Source organism: Drosophila mojavensis, unplaced genomic scaffold (genome assembly GCF_018153725.1).
Source record: "Drosophila mojavensis isolate 15081-1352.22 unplaced genomic scaffold, ASM1815372v1 contig_136, whole genome shotgun sequence".
Lineage (NCBI taxonomy): Eukaryota > Metazoa > Arthropoda > Insecta > Diptera > Drosophilidae > Drosophila > Drosophila mojavensis.
The window spans coordinates 12,527,663-12,545,946 of NW_025318667.1; the positions used below are offsets into that span (position 1 = coordinate 12,527,663).

Genomic DNA, 18,284 nt, shown 5'->3' on the forward strand with positions numbered 1-18,284 from the left:
TGAATAAACAAGTTAATGCGGGGCGTTACAAAAAAAATAAAAGAAAAGAAAAAAGTTAATGTAAAAATACTATATAACTGACATAGCTGCTGCTGCTGTTGTTGTTGTTGTTGTTCTTTGTGGTGTTGTTGCTGCTGCTGCTTTTGTTGCTCTTGCTGTTGTTGTTGTTGTTCGTGTGTGTGTGTGTGTGTGTGTGTGTGTGTGTGTGTTGTGTTTAACGCTTATTGGTTGGCTTAAAGTTACAGGACAACATCTCCTCCTTGGCCAATTTGGCACGATATTCGGCCATCATATCGCGACACTGTATGGCAATATCTAATAGGGTCGAGAACATTGTCTCGCCACGCTTACAATACGCATCCTGATCGTAATCCACATAGTTGGTCAAATCATATAAGGCCTTCGATTCGGCTAGGAAATTCTCCAGTGTAGCGTTCACGCTGCGATGATATTCAACGACCATTTCCTCGGTCTGTTGCAGATCATCGATAGCCTGATGCTGTACGATCAGCTCCTCGGACATTTCATGTTCCTGCAAAATCCATTGACGGTATTGATATAGATATGGATATGGCAGGATGTGAGCATGCATGTTATACGATATCTCTATATGCTATATTACTTATGATTATGATTATTCTGATCTTAGTAATTAGACTTATGGTTGAAATGAATGCCAATCTTTTATTGATTATTAACAAAATATTTTAACATTCGCTGCATATAGAAACAGATAGATATGCATATATATATACATATATACATATATCGGATATACATTGCAATATATTATACATGTATATTGACATAAATATATATATATATATATATATATATATATATATATACATACAAACACACTACGCTAGAAATTGATGCAATTTGGTTACTCCGCTTGTCAAAGTTGATAAGATATATATATATATATCTATCTCGCTCGATTTGGGTCAGACTTTGATTGGACTGGCCTGTGCGTTAGTTTCCCCCTCCAGAATTTTGAATAGGCCAGCTTTAAAGAGTTCTATATGTATATATATAAGGCGTATATACAATGAAAATGATATAGATATATCTTTCCCTTTCTATATAGTTATATACAGACATAGAGGATCTACATCATTTTCTATGGATATACACGGATATATGTACATATGTCAATATCGCTGTCTATATATATATATATAAATATACATATACATCCTATATCTATATCGATTTTTCTATATATTAAAGATTTGGTTTTTTTTTTTTTTTTTTCGGTATGTCTTTGCTATTATTTTTTATATATATGTGTATATATATATCTATATATTAAGCCAAACATATATAGATATATATATACATACATATATATACACACACACATTTATAGATATAGATAGTTAAGATATATGTGTACATATTATGGTCTTGTTGCTGAGCGGCTTCGAGTTTGACGATTGACCATCGGCTTTGGCGGTTTGGGGCGGTTACGGATCTAGCGATAGAAATAGGCAGTGATGAAATTGAGCAAAGAGGCATAGCAGAAGGAACAGAAATTGTGTGGCAGGGGAGAAAAGAAGATAAGAGAAGAGGAGAGACAGGGAGAGGTAGAAAGCGAGGAGACTGAACGAAACTCGCCTCTCAGCAGACATTTGACAAGCGGACGTGACAAGGCTAAATCGAATGCAAACTAACTCTGAACTAGCTTTACACACACATACACAGAGAGAGAGGATCACTCTCTCCCACACGCACACACAGGCACACAAGCACACGGATGGAGAGCGTGGCGCCTCTCCTATGACTGCAGATGTCCGGCGTATTCGCGCACCAGCATCTGTCGCTCCAGTGTTGGGAAATTGCACAAAGTAACGGTGTCTGTGCGATTGATGCGATATCTCCAGGCATTGTGATCCTCTTCGTTTTTGTCGGCAAACTCCGGCGGCGGCGGCACCAGCTCATCCAGGGGCAGCCACTGCGGCAGCAGCGAGCGCGTTGCCTCCACCAAATGGCGCATCTCGGCCTTGCTGCGCTCCTCGTCTGCCTGGTCGCGCTGCAGCTTCTGCAGATAGCGCTGCCCGGCCGGACGCAGCTGCTGGAAGTCGAGCGGCGTGGTCAGCTTCAGCAGCGGCACAAAGAAACGCTTGAGTGTGTTGTAGGCGCGTCGCGGCTTGGTCAGCACCTGCCCCTCGTCCGGGCCCATGAAACTCGGCTGCGGATAGCTCAGCTCGGGCTTTGGATTCTTCAACTTCTTTGCAACTGGCGACGGCGGCGGTGGCCGAGGCAGCGGCTGCGGCTGCTGCGTCTGTGGCTGCTTCTTGCTCAACTGCTTGCCATGGACATCCTGGTTGCGAGTCAACTTCGGCTTGGCCTCTTGGCTGGCACGACCACCCTTGACGCTGCTACGGGCACTTGTGGCTGCTGCTGCTGCTGCTGTGCCCACTCCTGATGACGATCCAGCTACTCCTGCTGCTCCTCCCAGCTTCACTGTGGCTGCATTGCGTCCACGGTTTCTGGCCACGGCCGATGCCGAGTGGCGTTTGATGGCTGCTGCCTCGGCTGCGATTTGACGCTGCTTGGCTGCAGCAGCTGCTGCTGCATTTCCTGCTGCACGCATCGCTTCGACGCTCATGCGCTGTGCCACTTGAGGCTTCTTGCCAGCATCGTGAGCCTTGGCGTGGTTAGTCTTTGGTCCAGCTGCGACACCGCCTGTGCCGGCTCCAACAGCTGCGACTCCTGCTGCACCACCGCGTGCGGTACGCGGTGTGGTAGTGCACCTGATGTTGCTGCCGGCCTGCAGGAGGCTGCTGCTACACTTGTTCTTGGTCGCGCGCTGCATTTGATGGCCTTGTCCACGGACGCACACACAAAGAAGACACAACAGATGATCTCACAACCACACACAAAGCAGGAGGAATGAATTCAGCTGGAGACTCACTCGCAGATGGCCAATGCTGCTAATTGCTTGAGTATTGAATATTTACTAAATGTTTTCTGCTACACAATGTGTATGTTCTCTCGGTTTTGTTGTGACTGACTGGTGTGACTACTCGATTTACAATGAAACTGAATTCCAAACACCTATGCCAGATCAACGTCTCCCTGACAGTTTTCTCTATGGCTACTTTATCGGGTTGAAATCATTTGTCGACATTTGAATTTTGAGCAAGGGTGGAGGGAGGATTTGATTGTATATAATATTTAATTGGGACTAACTAAAACGCCATCTGGCGGAAATCACACGCAACTATCTATAGAGACAGTAAAGTGGGACAATGGAGCAGATCCCAGAGATCTAAGAATTAGTTATTGCTATATTATATACAATATTAAAACGGGACTAGCTAACACGCCATCTGGCGGATATCAAGCGCAACCATCTCCAGAGACAGCAATATCAGGCAATATAGAGAGCAGAGATAGTAGAGATCTAAGTGCTATATAATATTGATATGGGACTAGCTAAAACGCCATCTGGCGGACATTGCAAGTGCTGTTTAAATAGATATATACGCCATCTGGTGGCGGAAAAACAGGGAGTTTAAAAAGCGCCCGAACTGGGCTTTAAGTTTTTGTTAGAAACAAAAACAAAACACAAATTCTCACATACATCTATAATCAATATATACATAATATAAAGAAATATCTATAAATATAAAATTTAAATTCTTCTATGATAAGAAATGTTAGTTGTAGTAATATGAACTACGCTAAATGATGGTATTAAATCATAACAGAAGTCCTATAATATATTTTGTATGTATAATTTTCATATTTCCTGTTACGCCATCTGGCGGAAATTAGCGCATGTCGGTGACATTTGAGCTGAAGTCTAGTATTAATTATCAGAGTAGTAATAAGGCAGCGCCAATTGCTATGATTTGTATAAAATTTCGTTACTCTACAGCGAATGCAATATGCTAACACGCCATCTGGCGGAAATTACTGCAACTTAACAATAAACTAAATCTTACAATATAGACAGCTAATAACTAGTCTAACTTAAGTGCCATACGCTAACAAATATGCCTAATACAACTAGCTTATGCTTAATGACTAAATTATGCTTAAACCTTATACTAAAAACGATGTGGGGGAAGAGGAAGCACTGTGACTTGGGGCATGCATGGCGGCCAGGCCGCCAGCTGGTGTCACAATATTCGGAGAGGGATATACTTACGCTCAGCGAACTAAGCATGGCCAGATCCATGTTGGCGGCATTTCCGTTCTTGCTATTGTTGTTATTGTTGTTGTGGCCGCGCTGCAGCGATTGCTGATGCTGATGGTGGTGATGATGATGGGCCGACTGCTGGGCCATGTTAACGCCATGTTCGGCCAGCTGTTGCTCCTCGACCTCCTCCTCCTCGTCCATGTCGATGGGCTCACAGTCACCATGCCCGATCTCGGCCACATCCTTGACCACCAGCTCCTTAACACGATCCGCGTAGCGTAATGTGTTCAATGTATGCTCGCAACTGCTCAAGCCCGGCGATATCATGGCAATCATGCACGTCTTGCTCTTCTCCCCAATGAAAGAATCACGCAGCACCTGCGTCAGCTTGGAGACACGGAATGGCAAATGTGCCGACTGTTTGCCCAACGCACGGATGCACTCCTTCAGTGCGAGCAGTGACTTATTGATTTCGGCGCCCTCCATGCGGGTCTGGCGATCCGCCGACGATGTGTCCACGCCACGCTCATTGCCCGCCAGGTCAATGAATGAGAATTTGCCATGAATTTTGCTGCTGCCCATGGGGCGCAATACAATTTGAAATACGGCATGCGAGCGCGATGAATTTGAATTGGCCGACGTTTGGCCAGAAGTTCGTGCCGCATTGCCGTGCTGTATGAGTTTCAGTACCTCTTCGACGCTGTCGACCACCTTTTCGGTGAGGCCGACGACCTGTACCTGTTGCTTGCCATCCTCCAGGACGCGCAACTTTTGCTTATCAGCGAGCAAATCAAAGACCTGCAACGATACGATATTAATATCCAGTCAATTGTCTGAAAGATATATGTATATATGTATATATGTTTACCTTGCCGCTGTATATTTCAAAGAAACTGGCCGAAACGACCAAATTCAGCGAGCGATAGCGGGGCCCGTTGAGTGTGACGAAGACATCCTTGGCGGCCATGGCATAGATGCCGTTCTTGCAGTCCTGCACCTTTCCATTAAATTCACCACCCATCGTGTGTGTTTTTCCCGATCCAGTCTGTCCATAAGCGAAGCATGTGGCCATACCCCCCTCGAAAATTGTCTTGACCAAAGGTTTAGCAGTGTATCTGGAAAACAGAGTTAAATAATATAGATCAGTTTTAATATAATATTCATATTATATGTATGTGAATTATTAAAGTACAAATTTAGCTAGGAGTTAGTAAAAATTTTCTTATCTATCCTACAATCTGTAATCCTACATCGAAATCCTTCGTTAAGTTTATTGAAAACCATTCATGCTTAAAACTAACATTCTTGAGCTATATCTTGTCATATGATCAAAAGGGTTTCCCCTAATATCATAACAGGTCTTTCTTCGTTAAGTTTATGGAAATTCTAAAACGTTAAGCTTGCATAAAACTTGGCTTAGAACTAATCATGATTGTAGCTCTTTGATCAATTGTAAGAATTTTAACTACATTTCATTATAAGGATATCTAAAAATATATACATATTTCTATAATAAAATCCAAACGCCAAATGTACTGTCTTATACCTCCTCAAGTAATGAAAAATCTCATCCATAGTGTTTTATATACTATAAGACACCATAAATATCTGTTAATTGGAAGCTATATGCCTTCCATGCTATGATAGTGCTATCTATACTACAAATTTAAAGCATTGCAAACATTTTTGGCATTCGTAAATTAAAGCTATAAAAAGTAAATATCAAATAATAGTTAAATATAAACAAATTGAATCAATAAAAATTATAATCTATGCAATATATATATTTAGGCATAACACAATATATCGTAATGTGGTTTGCGGCTATAATTAAACAGCTGTAAACACACACACACACACACACACACTCACATACAGAAACTCACACGGCTGCGCTTATCACATTCGATGATTAAATTTCACCGTAGTTTAAGTACGTGGCGCAGCAGTTTTTAATACCATTGACTCATGCGCAAAAAGCAGGAAGGAAGCGGCATTAGAAATGTGTGCTAAAGGCAGACGAGTGCAAAGGGGCAGTAAGAGAGGGGAAGTCGGCAGCAGCTACAATCGAAAGCCCCATTTAATCTGCCCAGGCGAGACAGAGACAGAGACAGATACAAAGTAAGAAATGAAATGAGCTTCAATTCATTCACTTGGGAAAAAAAAATTGCTGTGACGACGGTTACTTTTTGAACTGAGCAGCAGAAAAGAAAGAAGAAAACAAAAAGAACACCCAAAATAAAAGCATGTGTCACTGACTGACTGCGCAATACGCTCGCTCTTCGGCAGCGCATTAATACATGCGAACAAATGATGCAGCCAGCCCAATATGCCCTCTGCCGCAGTCAGTAGTCAGTGTCCAGTTGCTTTGCTCGGCGTCTTCGATGAGAAATCAAAGCCGAGACGCGGCCAAGTTCATTGAGGCGAATTTAAAACGAAACGAAACACAAAACGAATGACCGACCGACCGAGCGAGAAGGCAAATGGACAGATATACAAACGAACAGACGAACGGGCGGACAGACTAAACAGATGGAGTTGCTTTTTGCGTTTAGTCATACACCAACAAAAACAACAACAACAACGACGACAACGAGAAGAAACACAGCAACAAGAAGAATGGCACAGCTTGGCTATTTCGGGAGCGAACGGTTTAACTAAGCAAGTGTGCGTGCATGTGTGCGATACGTTTGGTTGTGTGAGAGCCTCTCCGTGAGTCAGTTGCTGTTGCTATTGCTATTGCTATTGCTATTGAGCTGAACTTGTGCGCATTTCGTGTGTCGCCAACGCAACAACAAAAATAAAAGTTACAATAAGAAGAACGCACAGCTGTTCGCATTACTTGCCATCTGCTAGAGAAGGACAGCCACAGGATAAAGCGAGACATCACATATGCCAAGCTCAATGCAAAAGCAAATTAATTTGCAGATCAACCGAAATCTGTTTGTTATATCTGAACTCGTATATGATTAATCAATGGAAATTGTTGTTTTTTTTTAATATCATAGGGAACCCGAGATGGTTTCTATGGCAACTGTATGCGATATATTAAATGCGATGCGCTTAAAAGTTATATTTAATTGAACTGAGCCAGAAACTATTGGCATAGAAACGAATATGATAGACAAGTTGATATTTGATAATTTTTTATATATGACAAGAACCAAAAATGTCACTTCTTTTTTAAATAAAGATTATGAAAAAAAAAAAAAAAAAATAATAATAATAATAATAATAATAATAATAATACCAATAAAACCAATATAAATATTTTTAGGTATTATCAAAAAAAAAAAAAAAAAAGTATTAAAAAATAAAATAAATCAATAATCATAATAAGATTATATATAAATAAATATCACATAAAATAAGATCACATAATTAGATTATATATAAATAAATATCACATAAAAGACTAAAAAGTTGAGGACCGATTTTTAAACGGTAAAATTAATTTTAAAAAATTTTTTTAAATAACAAAAATCGCTTCTATGATATATATAATATTAAAATTATATATATATAGTTAAGTTTTGAGGAATATCATAGCTAAATATTCAAATTTGTAAAAAGAATTTTTGAAATTGTTTAAAAATAAAAAAATGGAATTATTGAAAAGAAAAACATATTTGTTTTTTTAATCAGTTCAGCATTAACGAATCCTAAGGTCAAAATATGGCCTTTATCTACATAATTATATTAATTATTTATTTGGTTTTAGTATATAAGTATTTAGGTCTAAATGATATTTAACCTGTATCCTCAAAAGCTATTGCCCTTTAGACCAATTCGAATGTTCTTATCGGACTATTTTAAATCATATAAATAATACATATTCTATATGCTAATACATATTCTATAAGCTAGATATATATACTATATAATTCTAGAGAGATTCGGTACTCACTTGTAGACCATAGCATTGTCGCACGTATCGTTGAACGCGTAGTCGAAACGGAATTTGTGATTCTCGAGGAATTTGGTTAGGTCGACCTTGTTGCGCGGCTCGTGGACCATGAGCATATCCTTGCGCGGCACGGATATGACGTCAATCTCCTTGCGATTGATCTCTTTGCGGCTGAGCGGACGCTTGCGCACACAGACTGTAATCTGATGATCGTCGACCACCTGGCCATCCAGTAGCGGCACAAATTCCAGGGTATTCTGATATTCGCGTATCATTTGTGCTGTCTCCCAATTGGGATTTCCTGGATCCTGATTCATCAGTGCCACCTTCTCCTCCTTGATCTCGGCCTGGCGAGCGCGACGCTTCTCGCGATTCTCCTTCAAACGCTCCACCTCCTTCAGGGCGTGGCTGCGACGAGCGCCGGCAGCTGTTGAGTTATTCGAGTTGTTTGTGGTGCTGCTGCCGCCGCCGCCGCCGCCACCCGCAGCAGCAGCTGCAGCTGAGGCGGCCGCCGTTGCTGCCGTTATCGAGGTGCGCTCGTTCATCAAATTGTTGCTGTTGCTGTTGCTGGACACCGCCGATGCGATGCGCGTCTGTGCATTGCTATTGAGCTGCATGTGCGCATAGCGGGGCCGCATCATACCGCCCGTGGCCCCGACGCTGCTGCTATTGTTGCTGGCGCCCACCGAGCCGGAGGTCATGTTGCCAACGCTCTGGCTTGTGCCCAACTGTGCGCCCATCTCGCGATTGCTAGCCTCGCTGATCTTGTTCAGCTGTGTGCCGGTCATGGTCATACGTGCAGTTGAGCTGCCGCCACTGCCACCGCCGCCGCCACCGGTGCTGCCGCCGCCAATGGCCGACTGTGTGGGATTGCGTGAGAGATTGTTGGGGGCTGTGGCCTGCTTTTTGGGCTCCGGCGCTGTGTGATGCATTTCATTGGGATCGCCCATGGCCAACTCTGGATTCAGTGAGAGTATGGCCTCTAGCTCCACCTCCTTGCCCTTTGTCTCGCCGCGCTCATACCACTCGACGGTGATGCAGCGTGCCGATGGATTCAGTTTGGATACAACGGCACCATGGACGCGGCCGTCGGTGCGTTTGATCTTAACGCTCTGCCCGATGTTGATCATGTCCATTGATAATGGTCTTACAGTTGTAGGTGATGATGTTCGTCTTCTTCTTGTTTGTTTGTGTTGATGTATGTATTTAATACTTGCTCAGGCTTATACTAAAGACCTTGCTGCGATTTATATATGTGGTTTCTGTTGTTGTTTATGTTGAATCAAATCCAAATCCAGATTCGCGATTATTGTGTGTGCGTCTTCACTCTCCCTTTCGATCTTTCTCTGCATGGATAGAATAGATATTTACATTAGTATTATTATTATCTATAAACGTAAACACACACACAAATAAATTTGGTCTTTATATATTAGAGTAAACTCCGTTAAGCAAAATATTACTTTTTTTGAATTGGTTAAATTTAATTTTGTTTTTCTTGAATTTTAAATTGTATAAATTTAGAAATATATAAAAAAATATTTTTTTTTTTTTATCTGCTTCTGTGTTCGTTCGTACAAAAGTCGAAAATGAGGCAAATTGTCAAATGCTGCTCAGTGTTGTGTTCCACTGACAGTGCAGTCAACGCTTACTCACATCAATTGCTGCTGCTGCTGCCTGGTTTCCAACAACAATAACAACAATAAACTAAAAATCAAATAACAACGTTCGAAATGCTGAAGCGAGACAGCAATATATCAAAAATGGCTGCTGCTGTTTGCCGCCTAGCTGCTGCCGCTGCTACGGAATGACGACTACTGCTTTGGCTTTGGCTTTGGTGTTGGCTTCTTCTATGTCGAGGTCGCAAAATAAACGGCGTCGTTCAGCGCGCCTTTGCATGTGTGCGTGTGCGTGTGTTTATGTTTGTATGTGTTTTCACACAAAATTCAAATGCCCAACTGTCGCTTCGCTATCGATAACAGCAACAAAATCAAGCATATGCACTTACATATATACACAGATTTATAAGTTCCTACACACACACACACACACAACTGCACATATGCTTGTATGTTTGTAAATTTATGTGCAGCGACGCGGCGTTAGGCTTTGCCCAATTGTAATTTGTGCGCCGATTTGATTTTTGCATGCACTTAGAGCGGCGTTGTGCAACACTGTTAACGTATGCGGCACATAGCGACAGTGACACAAACTCACACGCATCACATACATATGTAACTTGCACACTTCCACACAGACGCAGGCTCTCTCATACATGCATGCCTGCATATATGCATATAAGGCGCGTGTAAAAGTGCCAAAAACACTCAAAACAGCCGCTAATCAATGCCAGCAGCTTTACGTTGCTAATTACACATACACTCACACTCACTCTATAAACTACATATGTATATAGTTTGTATGTCTTGTTACGCTGTTGTTGCGGCCACAGCAGCAGCAGTAGCAATAGCTTTACGTCATGCAGTAGCTGACGGCTGCGGCTCCCACATAGAAAAACATTCGTATTCGCACACACACATACATATGCATATTGACAGCAGCAAAAGACATTGGGCTTCGCAGGCCATCAGGGCTTTCATGCACATGCACACGAACAAACACACACATAAATACATACACGCATATCTCTATCATATACGCGGAAATGAAATTGTAATTTTGCTAAACTTCTGCTGTTTCTGCTGCGACTCCGACTGAAACAGCGGCGGCGGATGGCGTTGCACCAAATACAACGTGTAATATACGCTCACCTCGACACACTCGCTGATTTGAACACACGCGCTGCTTCGTCTTCAAAAACTATTTAATAGCACAATCCATAAAATTACTAAAAGATTCGATTTTAATATTTTTTTGGAATTAATCACAACTAGATATCACAAGAGTGTGTTCGAAATAAATTTACAAAGCGACCAGATGTCAACAACAGAATTTTAGTTCAGAGTTTGCTTCGCCATTGTTTTTTTTTTCCTTCTCTTCTTTTAGTGCCAGCCAGTCATAGCGTGTATTTTACAGCACTGGCGCGCCGACACACGGCTGTCCGTTAGAATCAAATAAGTATATAATGCGTACTGAACGAAAGTAAGCATTATTTTTACAAATATTTTTTTCAAAGCATTTTAAAAAAGACTAGCAATAGAAGTCTTTCCATATGCATACTCAAGTCAATTCAACTAACTTTAAGCGCAACAGCTGCTTTACAAGACGTCTGGTATGTTTTGGTATTTCTAGGCATTTCATGGAATGACAAGTGCATACACGAGTATATATCGATATGCCGATATCAGGAAAAACACTAACCCTGTGTACATGTTTGTTTGTGGTGGTTGCAATAGATTTGTTTGTGCGTAGAAAGCGTAAATTATTGCAACGAAAAATCTTAAACGTAAAAATTTTGCACAACATAAAACGAGTGCCATTTGCAAAACATATACGGTTAGTACTAACAATTAAGATTAACTAAATGACATGCACTAGCAATTGACTGATATTAGCGAAATACCAATAGCAGCAGCAGCAACAACAGCAGCGAAGCAGCAGAATGGACATCATGGACATACAGGCTGTCGAATCGAAGCTAAGTGACGTCACAGTGACACCAATACCGCGCTCGCAGGTGCAAAACTTCTACAACTATCAGCAGCAGCGCGAACAGCGCGAGCAGCAACCACAAATCCAAATCTCTGCTATACATCATTCGCGCAGCGGCGGCAACACCAGCGCTGGCAGCGCTGCCAGCAACAGTGACTATGTGAACAACGGCGGCAACAGCAACGCTATCAGCAGCAGCGGCGGTGGCGGTGGCAGCAAACGTGATCGAAACGCATCGAGCAGCGCTGCAGCCACCGCAGCTGCTGCGGCCGCCGTTGCCGCATTGCAATATTCGCCGCAATTTCTGCAGGCTCAGCTCGCCCTGCTCCAGAAGCAATCGAACACCACTGCCACGCCGTCCGCTTCGTCTGCCGCTGCAGCAGCGGCGGCGGCTCTATCCCTGGCCAACATAGCGGCGGCCAGCAATGGACGTAATCTCTCCAGCACCAGCACGAACAGCAACAACAACAACAGTAACAATAATAACATCAACAACAACAGCAATGGAAACGGCAATGGGAATGCTGTCAACCTCAATCTCGGCCTGAATCTGACACAATCCCAGCTCAAATACCCGCCCCCATCCACATCGCCGGCAGTGGTGACCACCCAGACGTCGGCCAACATCACCACACCGCTGACCTCCACCGCCAATCTGCCGACAGCGGGCAGCGTCGGTAGCAATGGCCTGAGCAAGTACGCCCAGCTGCTGACCGTGATCGAGGAGATGGGCCGTGATATACGTCCCACATATACGGGATCGCGCAGCTCAACGGAGCGACTGAAGCGTGGCATTGTCCATGCCCGTATCCTAGTGCGCGAGTGCCTCATGGAAACGGAGCGTGCGGCCCGTCAATGAGAGGAGGAGGAGTGCGGCATGCCGCAGCTAAAGTCACCCGATTAAGCTACACACTAGACTACACTAGATTACTACACTACAATCAGAGAACTCTACATTGCACTACACAAGACACGCACTCAACATGGGCATGGTGAAAAGGAATCTAGCATTTAAGTGTGACCAGACTCTTGTGACGATTCTATTCTTTACATTTTCTTCTATTTCTTTTCGTTGCAATTTCATGAATCGATGGATCCTTGAGCAATGTTGTCGTCTATATATGAGATCGATCCGTGACCAAATCGACCCCAAACACAGCATGCTCAAGCCCGTCGATGTTTTGGCTATGATATTTGCTTTCACTGTGCCTGCTAAAAGTAACGAGTTAAAGTAGCGGATAGCGAGTTATTGACTGTGCTCGTTAGCTTTAACTGATTAATGCTTTGACTTATTATTTAAGTGTATTATTATGATTATAACATTTCATTATTAAACAATAGCGAATTCTAAATCTTTTTCGTTTTTAATTTCATTTCTTGCATTATTATTGTTGCGTTTTGTTTCTTTTTAAGATCTACAAAACTGGCAAAAGGATTGCCGTCGGACCATAGTTAAAAATGTTTAGACTAGCTCAGGTTATATATATATACATATGTATGTGTGTATGTTATATACAATATACAATATATATATAAGTATATATCACATATTCATGTGCATGTATGCACATGTATACAGATTTGAAGCGAGCCACAAATAGCTTCACATTTTCTATACATATATATAAATATATATGTATATGCATATATATCTATATCTATATGCATAAGCCTAGGCTAAGTTTCACCTGCGTGTATTGTGTGTTCCAAACGTTGATGTTGTACAGCTTTAAATAGGACACTCGAAATGCATACATGCATACATACATATATCTATATACATATATGTATGTAAGTACATCAGGACAAATTGCACGGATATTTTAGATATATATAGATGCCCATATATGCATAATATACATTTGTTATATAGAGTACGGATCTGTCTGCAAATCATATATATATATATATATATATACATACAGATATATCTATATACGAGCATATATAATAAGTTCAAGCGTGTATACCAAGCCGAAGAATCGAATAAACTGATTTTTTTGGTTTTTATAAAATAAAACACAAATAATATATATTATAACAGTTTCTACTTACCTCTTTAGGACTTGCACTCAAGACACATTTTGTTGATATAATTTGAATGGTAATTGTATCTGTTTTGGTAAAAATCTAAACTTATTTACGGTTAAAAATTTAAAAAGAAATAATTCTGTTTTTGTAAAAAAAGAAAAAATATGAAAAGTAATTTCCTTTACGAATTTACAATGGAAACTAAATAGAAGCTCAGACGTTTGGGCCCAGGCGTTCTGAAAATGACATTTAAATCAATGAATAAATGATCCGTTAGGCATTCAAAAAAAAAAAAAAAAAAAAAAAACAAATCCAAACTGGACAAAAATACATCGAAGCTTTGCTACCTCAATCATTTTTGTGATTCGGTATTTTTTAGCGCATTTATGCAATATGCAATCAAAACTTATCGAAAGTGAGCCCATTCGATCTAACTGAACTTATCGAAATTGTGGCAATCGCTGCGTTTTGCCAGACTTGTTGATTATAGAACTTTTCAAAATGTTATTAGTATTGCATTTATTAATTTTGTGTTCTTCTATGTCTATAGTCTTAGATCCTTCTCTCCACAATCGTAGTAGGGACAGCATAGGGGAAACGGTTTTGTGTCATCCTCGACCATCTTGCAGGGCTGTAGGGTGGCCAGTGCTGGGCAGCTATCAGAGCGAAACATATTTTACAGGGTATGCATATAGTTGCGTACAAAAGTTCACTTACGCTTTGCCCGTAATGGCACCACCTGCCTGACAGGTGAACTGTACGCACTGCCCAGGCGGCGAATAGCTATCACCCACCTTCAAATTCTGTCCAACAAATACGCAATCTAATAAGAATGTATTCCATATACTATGTAGGTTGATTTAAATCCTGAAGAGCATTTCAGCTACGACTTACCGCCCAGCACCAGCAGCGAGTGGGCGCCCAGCACCACAATAAGCAGGACAATTGTCTCCGTCTTCATAATGAGAAATCGTTAGCGTAAAGCTCAAAATTTGAATTGAAACTGAATGCTCCGCCTTCGAGCCAAGTCAATTATATAGCTCTATAGCTATCAGCTAAATAGTGTCTGGTTTATCAGATTGATTAGCAGCTCTGACCTGGGCGACGATTTAGCAGAGGTCGCTCGAGTCGCTGATAGACTCGATTGCGAGTGAAAACTAATTATTGAAACGCATTTATATAGATTATACATATATATATATATTTCTATAGAAGCCATCTGTTGTCAAATTTGGGTATTTACAGTTCAGTACTTTGATTCAAGTCTCCTCTGATTAATCGCAATGATATATGTACGTATGTATATAGCCTTGTCTAGTGTAAAGCTGTTTATATTACAAAGTCAAAAAGTATAAAATTTACTTCCAATTGGACATCTTCCATATGATTGTCGCACCATATATATTCACCTATTTATATGCCCATTAAAAATGCGTTTACTGTGTCAGATTTGAGTGTTTCTCGAGATATCTCAGGCGAGCTTTACAATTCTACTCAATTGCCTGCGTTGTCTGTTACACATCTAATCAGACAATAGCACGCCAATTGGAAGAGCCAACCGCTTGTCACTTAGCTTTAAGCTAAATGTGTCAATTCAATTTACATGCAGTTTGTCGACTATATCCAATTAGACATGTGTAATCTGATTTCCAATTGGAGTATATGTGCATATATCTAAAATAATAATTTGTTGATCTAATCTGATCATTTGGCCAAGAGTTTTAATCACCTCTAATTAGAGTGGCTATTCCAATTAGCACCTGCCTCATGGGTCCAACTACTTTACAGTTTATTTTAAATATAGTAACTCCATTGGATTAAATCATCAAGGCTATCCAATTAGATCTATTTGCAGAGTTATATTCCAATTCGAATATCCAATAAAAAGACTTTGATATGCTTCTATTTTGTAATATAAATATAATTTTTATAACAACATATACATATATACATATGAATTCTAATTGGATATGGGATATATCATTTGCTTGGACAGATGCGCATGGCACAGCAATCCGGATAAGGCTTCGTATAGTCGTTGGGCGTGAAATAACAGCCATCCGCCAGTTGCATGCGATCGCAGCTAAAGATATATAGATGTAGATTGGATATACATGTATACATATATAGGTAAGATATAGTCGCCTGATGCCTCGACTTACTGCTTGATAATGAGCACATAGTCCTCCCGGCAATAGACCTTGGCGCAAAAGTCAAATTGATCGACGGGATAGACGGTTCCATTGCGGGGCACAGCCAACTTCAGCTCCGCATAGAAGCAGTGATCAGGTAGAGCTAAAGTGGATATATATATATGAAGATATATACATCTGATCTAGTATCAGATATGAGTATAGCCAGGGACTCACTTGGATGCTTTGTATTGCCCCTGTACTGCGTGCTGAAGCCTTGCAGCTCACCCGCCAGCATTAGGCATATTCCAATTGGAATCCAGCACATTTCCAGCTTGCACATCTTCATGTTCCAGCTCAGCTGCGTCTCGACAGTGGGAACTTTCGCTTTATAAGGCAACAGATCTGACACTGAGCATCGCCAGCTCAACTTATCAGCTCTTTAAATCGTTTTTTCTCGTTTAATTTGCTGCTGTTCTCCGAGTTTTGTTTGTTTGTTGCGAAAATATTGTTTATATATGTATGTTTGTGTATATATGTATATAAATGGATATAGTATAATATACAATATAACATGGTTTAGTCTCGTAGTGCTCACTGGGCTTTAGCCTATTGATTATTCTATTGTGTTTGTTCACATAAAACAGTTTCTAGTTTATGAATCAGGCAGAATAGAGGGAGAGAATGTGTGTGGGTGAGAGATAAAAGAAAGATACAGAATGAAAGACAGAGTGAGAGAGAGAGTCTAAGAGAGACCGTAAGGACAGATATCGAGATATAGAATGCGAGAGAAAGAGAGAGAGAGAGAGAGAAGGAATTATACAGACAGAAAAAGAGAGGCCAAGAGGCAAAGAGGGAGGGACAGAAATATCGAGAGGTAGAGAGAGAGAGATAGAGCGAGAGAGAGTGTCTAATAGGAACACACATATCGAAAACAATATATAAAAGAGAGAGAAAGAGACAAAGGAGAGATATCAATAGAAAATGGGAAAGGCTAAGAGAGAGAGAGAGAGAGAGAGAGAGAGAGAGATAGAGCGAGAGAGAGGGTTTAATAGAAACACAAATCGAGAACGAGATAAACGAGAAATACCAATACAAAATAGGCAAAGACTAAGAGAGAGAGAGAGAGAGAGAGAACGAGAGAGAGGGAAGGAGAGAGTGAGAAAAAGAGAGAGATAGAGATCAATTCAACATTCAGATTACTCATATTTCTGCCAATATCGCTATTGCTATTTAATACTACTATTAATTATTTTCACTAGATCTTGCTCTCTATTTCTCTCTCTAGATCTATTCTAGATCTATTAGCTTCTACGTTTACACCACACATTTAAATCATAGAACTTTCGTTGAATTTTCGTTTCCTTAACTCTCTTAACACACTTAAACAATTTGTACGTTACCTATTCTGTATGTATATATACTTATATATTTATATATATGTATATACATTGTCATTGTTCGGGTGATGAATGTCTATAAATCATAATAAAACTTTGAGCATTTCTATTCTCTCATCGACCTGTTATTGATGCCGGATTTCCCATTGTTTTTGTTGCTGTTTGATACCCTAAGATCTTTGAAATTGGCTGGAACGGGTATATAGGTTTTTGTGCAAGTGCAAATGCTGCAAGAGACAAAAGAATGATCATGATTTATGAATAGAACTTTTCTCTCTCTCTCTCTCTCTCTCTCTCGTTCTCCCTCTCTTCATACGTTCTATATACATACATATATCAGCCTTGCTGTTCATTCTCCTTTAATCTGCAGCCTCACCTTTGATTTCAAGGCCAGACTTATAGCAAAAGTTTGCTCAATGGGCGTTTATTCTTTTCAATCCCATTCAAAATTAAACAGTCGAAAATCAAGGTACGTATATATTTATATACTTTATATATAAACATATAGAATTCAAGCTGATAAGACTTTGTTGACCTTGCCACGGCAACTGGGACAGCGGCAGTGCAGCCAATTTAGCCATTTTCCCGCCATAGTTTACTTGGCTTCAAATGACTTTTGCGGATTTTCATTTCCTTTTATTTTACATATAGTAACCAAATATGCCCGTTATGCCTCTATAAGCAGCGTATGCGAATCAAATGAAGTCTGTTGATGATAAAACCTGTATTTAATCATTCTGAAGGCGAGCCACAGGGCAACTGCTAGTCGAGCCTATTTTTACATTGCATCGCGTAGTCAAGTTCATCTTGATTTCATTTATTTCTAAGATCTAACAAACTTTCACATCAAATGAGGTGTCTGGCAAACGATCATACTAGTGAGCATGATACTCTATGAATGCCCATTGCGCTAATGTTTTGCTCTACTCTAGGTGATTTACATTGCATTTCAATTAATATGCCACTTTTTAACGATTTGTAGTCACGTAACAGGGTATTAGATAGTCGAACATGACTATCTCAAGTTTAGTTTTTAGCAGTAAAAACAT

General features: G+C 40.6%; 4 protein-coding genes across 8 annotated transcripts; 1 reads left to right on the forward strand and 3 right to left on the reverse strand.

Moving 5' to 3' along the window:
• Positions 1-163: 163 nt before the first annotated feature.
• LOC6583683 (kinesin-like protein Klp10A) lies at positions 164-13,883 on the reverse strand. Of its 3 annotated transcripts, none has more exons than XM_015161402.3 (5): positions 13,728-13,883; positions 8,061-9,406; positions 5,022-5,268; positions 4,163-4,951; positions 164-532 (listed from the first exon to the last, which is right to left on the reverse strand). In XM_015161402.3, exons 2-5 carry the CDS (start codon positions 9,194-9,196, stop codon positions 215-217), a joined length of 2,490 nt encoding a protein of 829 aa, XP_015016888.1. In that variant the 5' UTR covers positions 9,197-9,406; positions 13,728-13,883; the 3' UTR covers positions 164-214. The 3 variants fall into 3 exon arrangements, with proteins under 3 accessions (XP_015016888.1, XP_002009348.1, XP_032587923.1); XM_002009312.4 differs by lacking the exon at positions 13,728-13,883 and adding an exon at positions 10,832-11,067; XM_032732032.2 differs by lacking the exons at positions 164-532; positions 13,728-13,883 and adding exons at positions 1,240-1,477; positions 10,832-11,067.
• LOC6583684 (nuclear transcription factor Y subunit alpha) lies at positions 11,374-13,024 on the forward strand. 3 transcript variants are annotated; one of them, XM_032732036.2, is made up of 2 exons: positions 11,374-11,516; positions 11,576-13,024. In XM_032732036.2, the coding sequence occupies exon 2, from the start codon at positions 11,623-11,625 to the stop codon at positions 12,529-12,531; it is 909 nt and encodes a 302-aa protein (XP_032587927.1). In that variant the 5' UTR covers positions 11,374-11,516; positions 11,576-11,622; the 3' UTR covers positions 12,532-13,024. The 3 variants fall into 3 exon arrangements, with proteins under 3 accessions (XP_032587927.1, XP_002009349.1, XP_032587926.1); XM_002009313.4 differs by having other exon boundaries at positions 11,375-11,516; positions 11,590-13,024; XM_032732035.2 differs by having other exon boundaries at positions 11,375-11,516; positions 11,593-13,024.
• Positions 13,884-14,205: 322 nt separating the features above from the next.
• Positions 14,206-14,711, reverse strand: LOC6583685 (venom peptide MmKTx1). Its single transcript, XM_002009314.4, has 3 exons — positions 14,598-14,711; positions 14,421-14,526; positions 14,206-14,359 (listed from the first exon to the last, which is right to left on the reverse strand). Exons 1-3 carry the CDS (start codon positions 14,662-14,664, stop codon positions 14,248-14,250), a joined length of 285 nt encoding a protein of 94 aa, XP_002009350.1. The 5' UTR covers positions 14,665-14,711; the 3' UTR covers positions 14,206-14,247.
• A 905-nt stretch (positions 14,712-15,616) lies between these two features.
• Positions 15,617-16,247, reverse strand: LOC6583686. Its single transcript, XM_002009315.4, has 3 exons — positions 16,073-16,247; positions 15,866-15,998; positions 15,617-15,786 (listed from the first exon to the last, which is right to left on the reverse strand). The coding sequence occupies exons 1-3, from the start codon at positions 16,182-16,184 to the stop codon at positions 15,684-15,686; spliced, it is 348 nt and encodes a 115-aa protein (XP_002009351.1). The 5' UTR covers positions 16,185-16,247; the 3' UTR covers positions 15,617-15,683.
• Positions 16,248-18,284: the final 2,037 nt, after the last annotated feature.

Bases quoted from the DNA above. Each gene is read 5' to 3' on its own strand.
- LOC6583683 (XM_015161402.3), bottom strand. From the start codon at position 9,196: ATGGACATGATCAACATCGGGCAGAGCGTTAAGATCAAACGCACCGAC. The intron at 5,269-8,060 runs GTGAGTACCGAA...TCTGTTTTCCAG, and splicing joins GACAATGCTATGGTCTACAA to ATACACTGCTAAACCTTTGG. The intron at 4,952-5,021 runs GTAAACATATAT...GTATCGTTGCAG, and splicing joins TTGAAATATACAGCGGCAAG to GTCTTTGATTTGCTCGCTGA.
- LOC6583685 (XM_002009314.4), bottom strand. From the start codon at position 14,664: ATGAAGACGGAGACAATTGTCCTGCTTATTGTGGTGCTGGGCGCCCAC. The intron at 14,527-14,597 runs GTAAGTCGTAGC...CATTCTTATTAG, and splicing joins CTCGCTGCTGGTGCTGGGCG to ATTGCGTATTTGTTGGACAG. The intron at 14,360-14,420 runs GTAAGTGAACTT...TCGCTCTGATAG, and splicing joins GGTGCCATTACGGGCAAAGC to CTGCCCAGCACTGGCCACCC.
- LOC6583684 (XM_032732036.2), top strand. From the start codon at position 11,623: ATGGACATCATGGACATACAGGCTGTCGAATCGAAGCTAAGTGACGTC.
- LOC6583686 (XM_002009315.4), bottom strand. From the start codon at position 16,184: ATGAAGATGTGCAAGCTGGAAATGTGCTGGATTCCAATTGGAATATGC. The intron at 15,999-16,072 runs GTGAGTCCCTGG...TATCCACTTTAG, and splicing joins GGGCAATACAAAGCATCCAA to CTCTACCTGATCACTGCTTC. The intron at 15,787-15,865 runs GTAAGTCGAGGC...ATATATCTTTAG, and splicing joins TATGTGCTCATTATCAAGCA to CTGCGATCGCATGCAACTGG.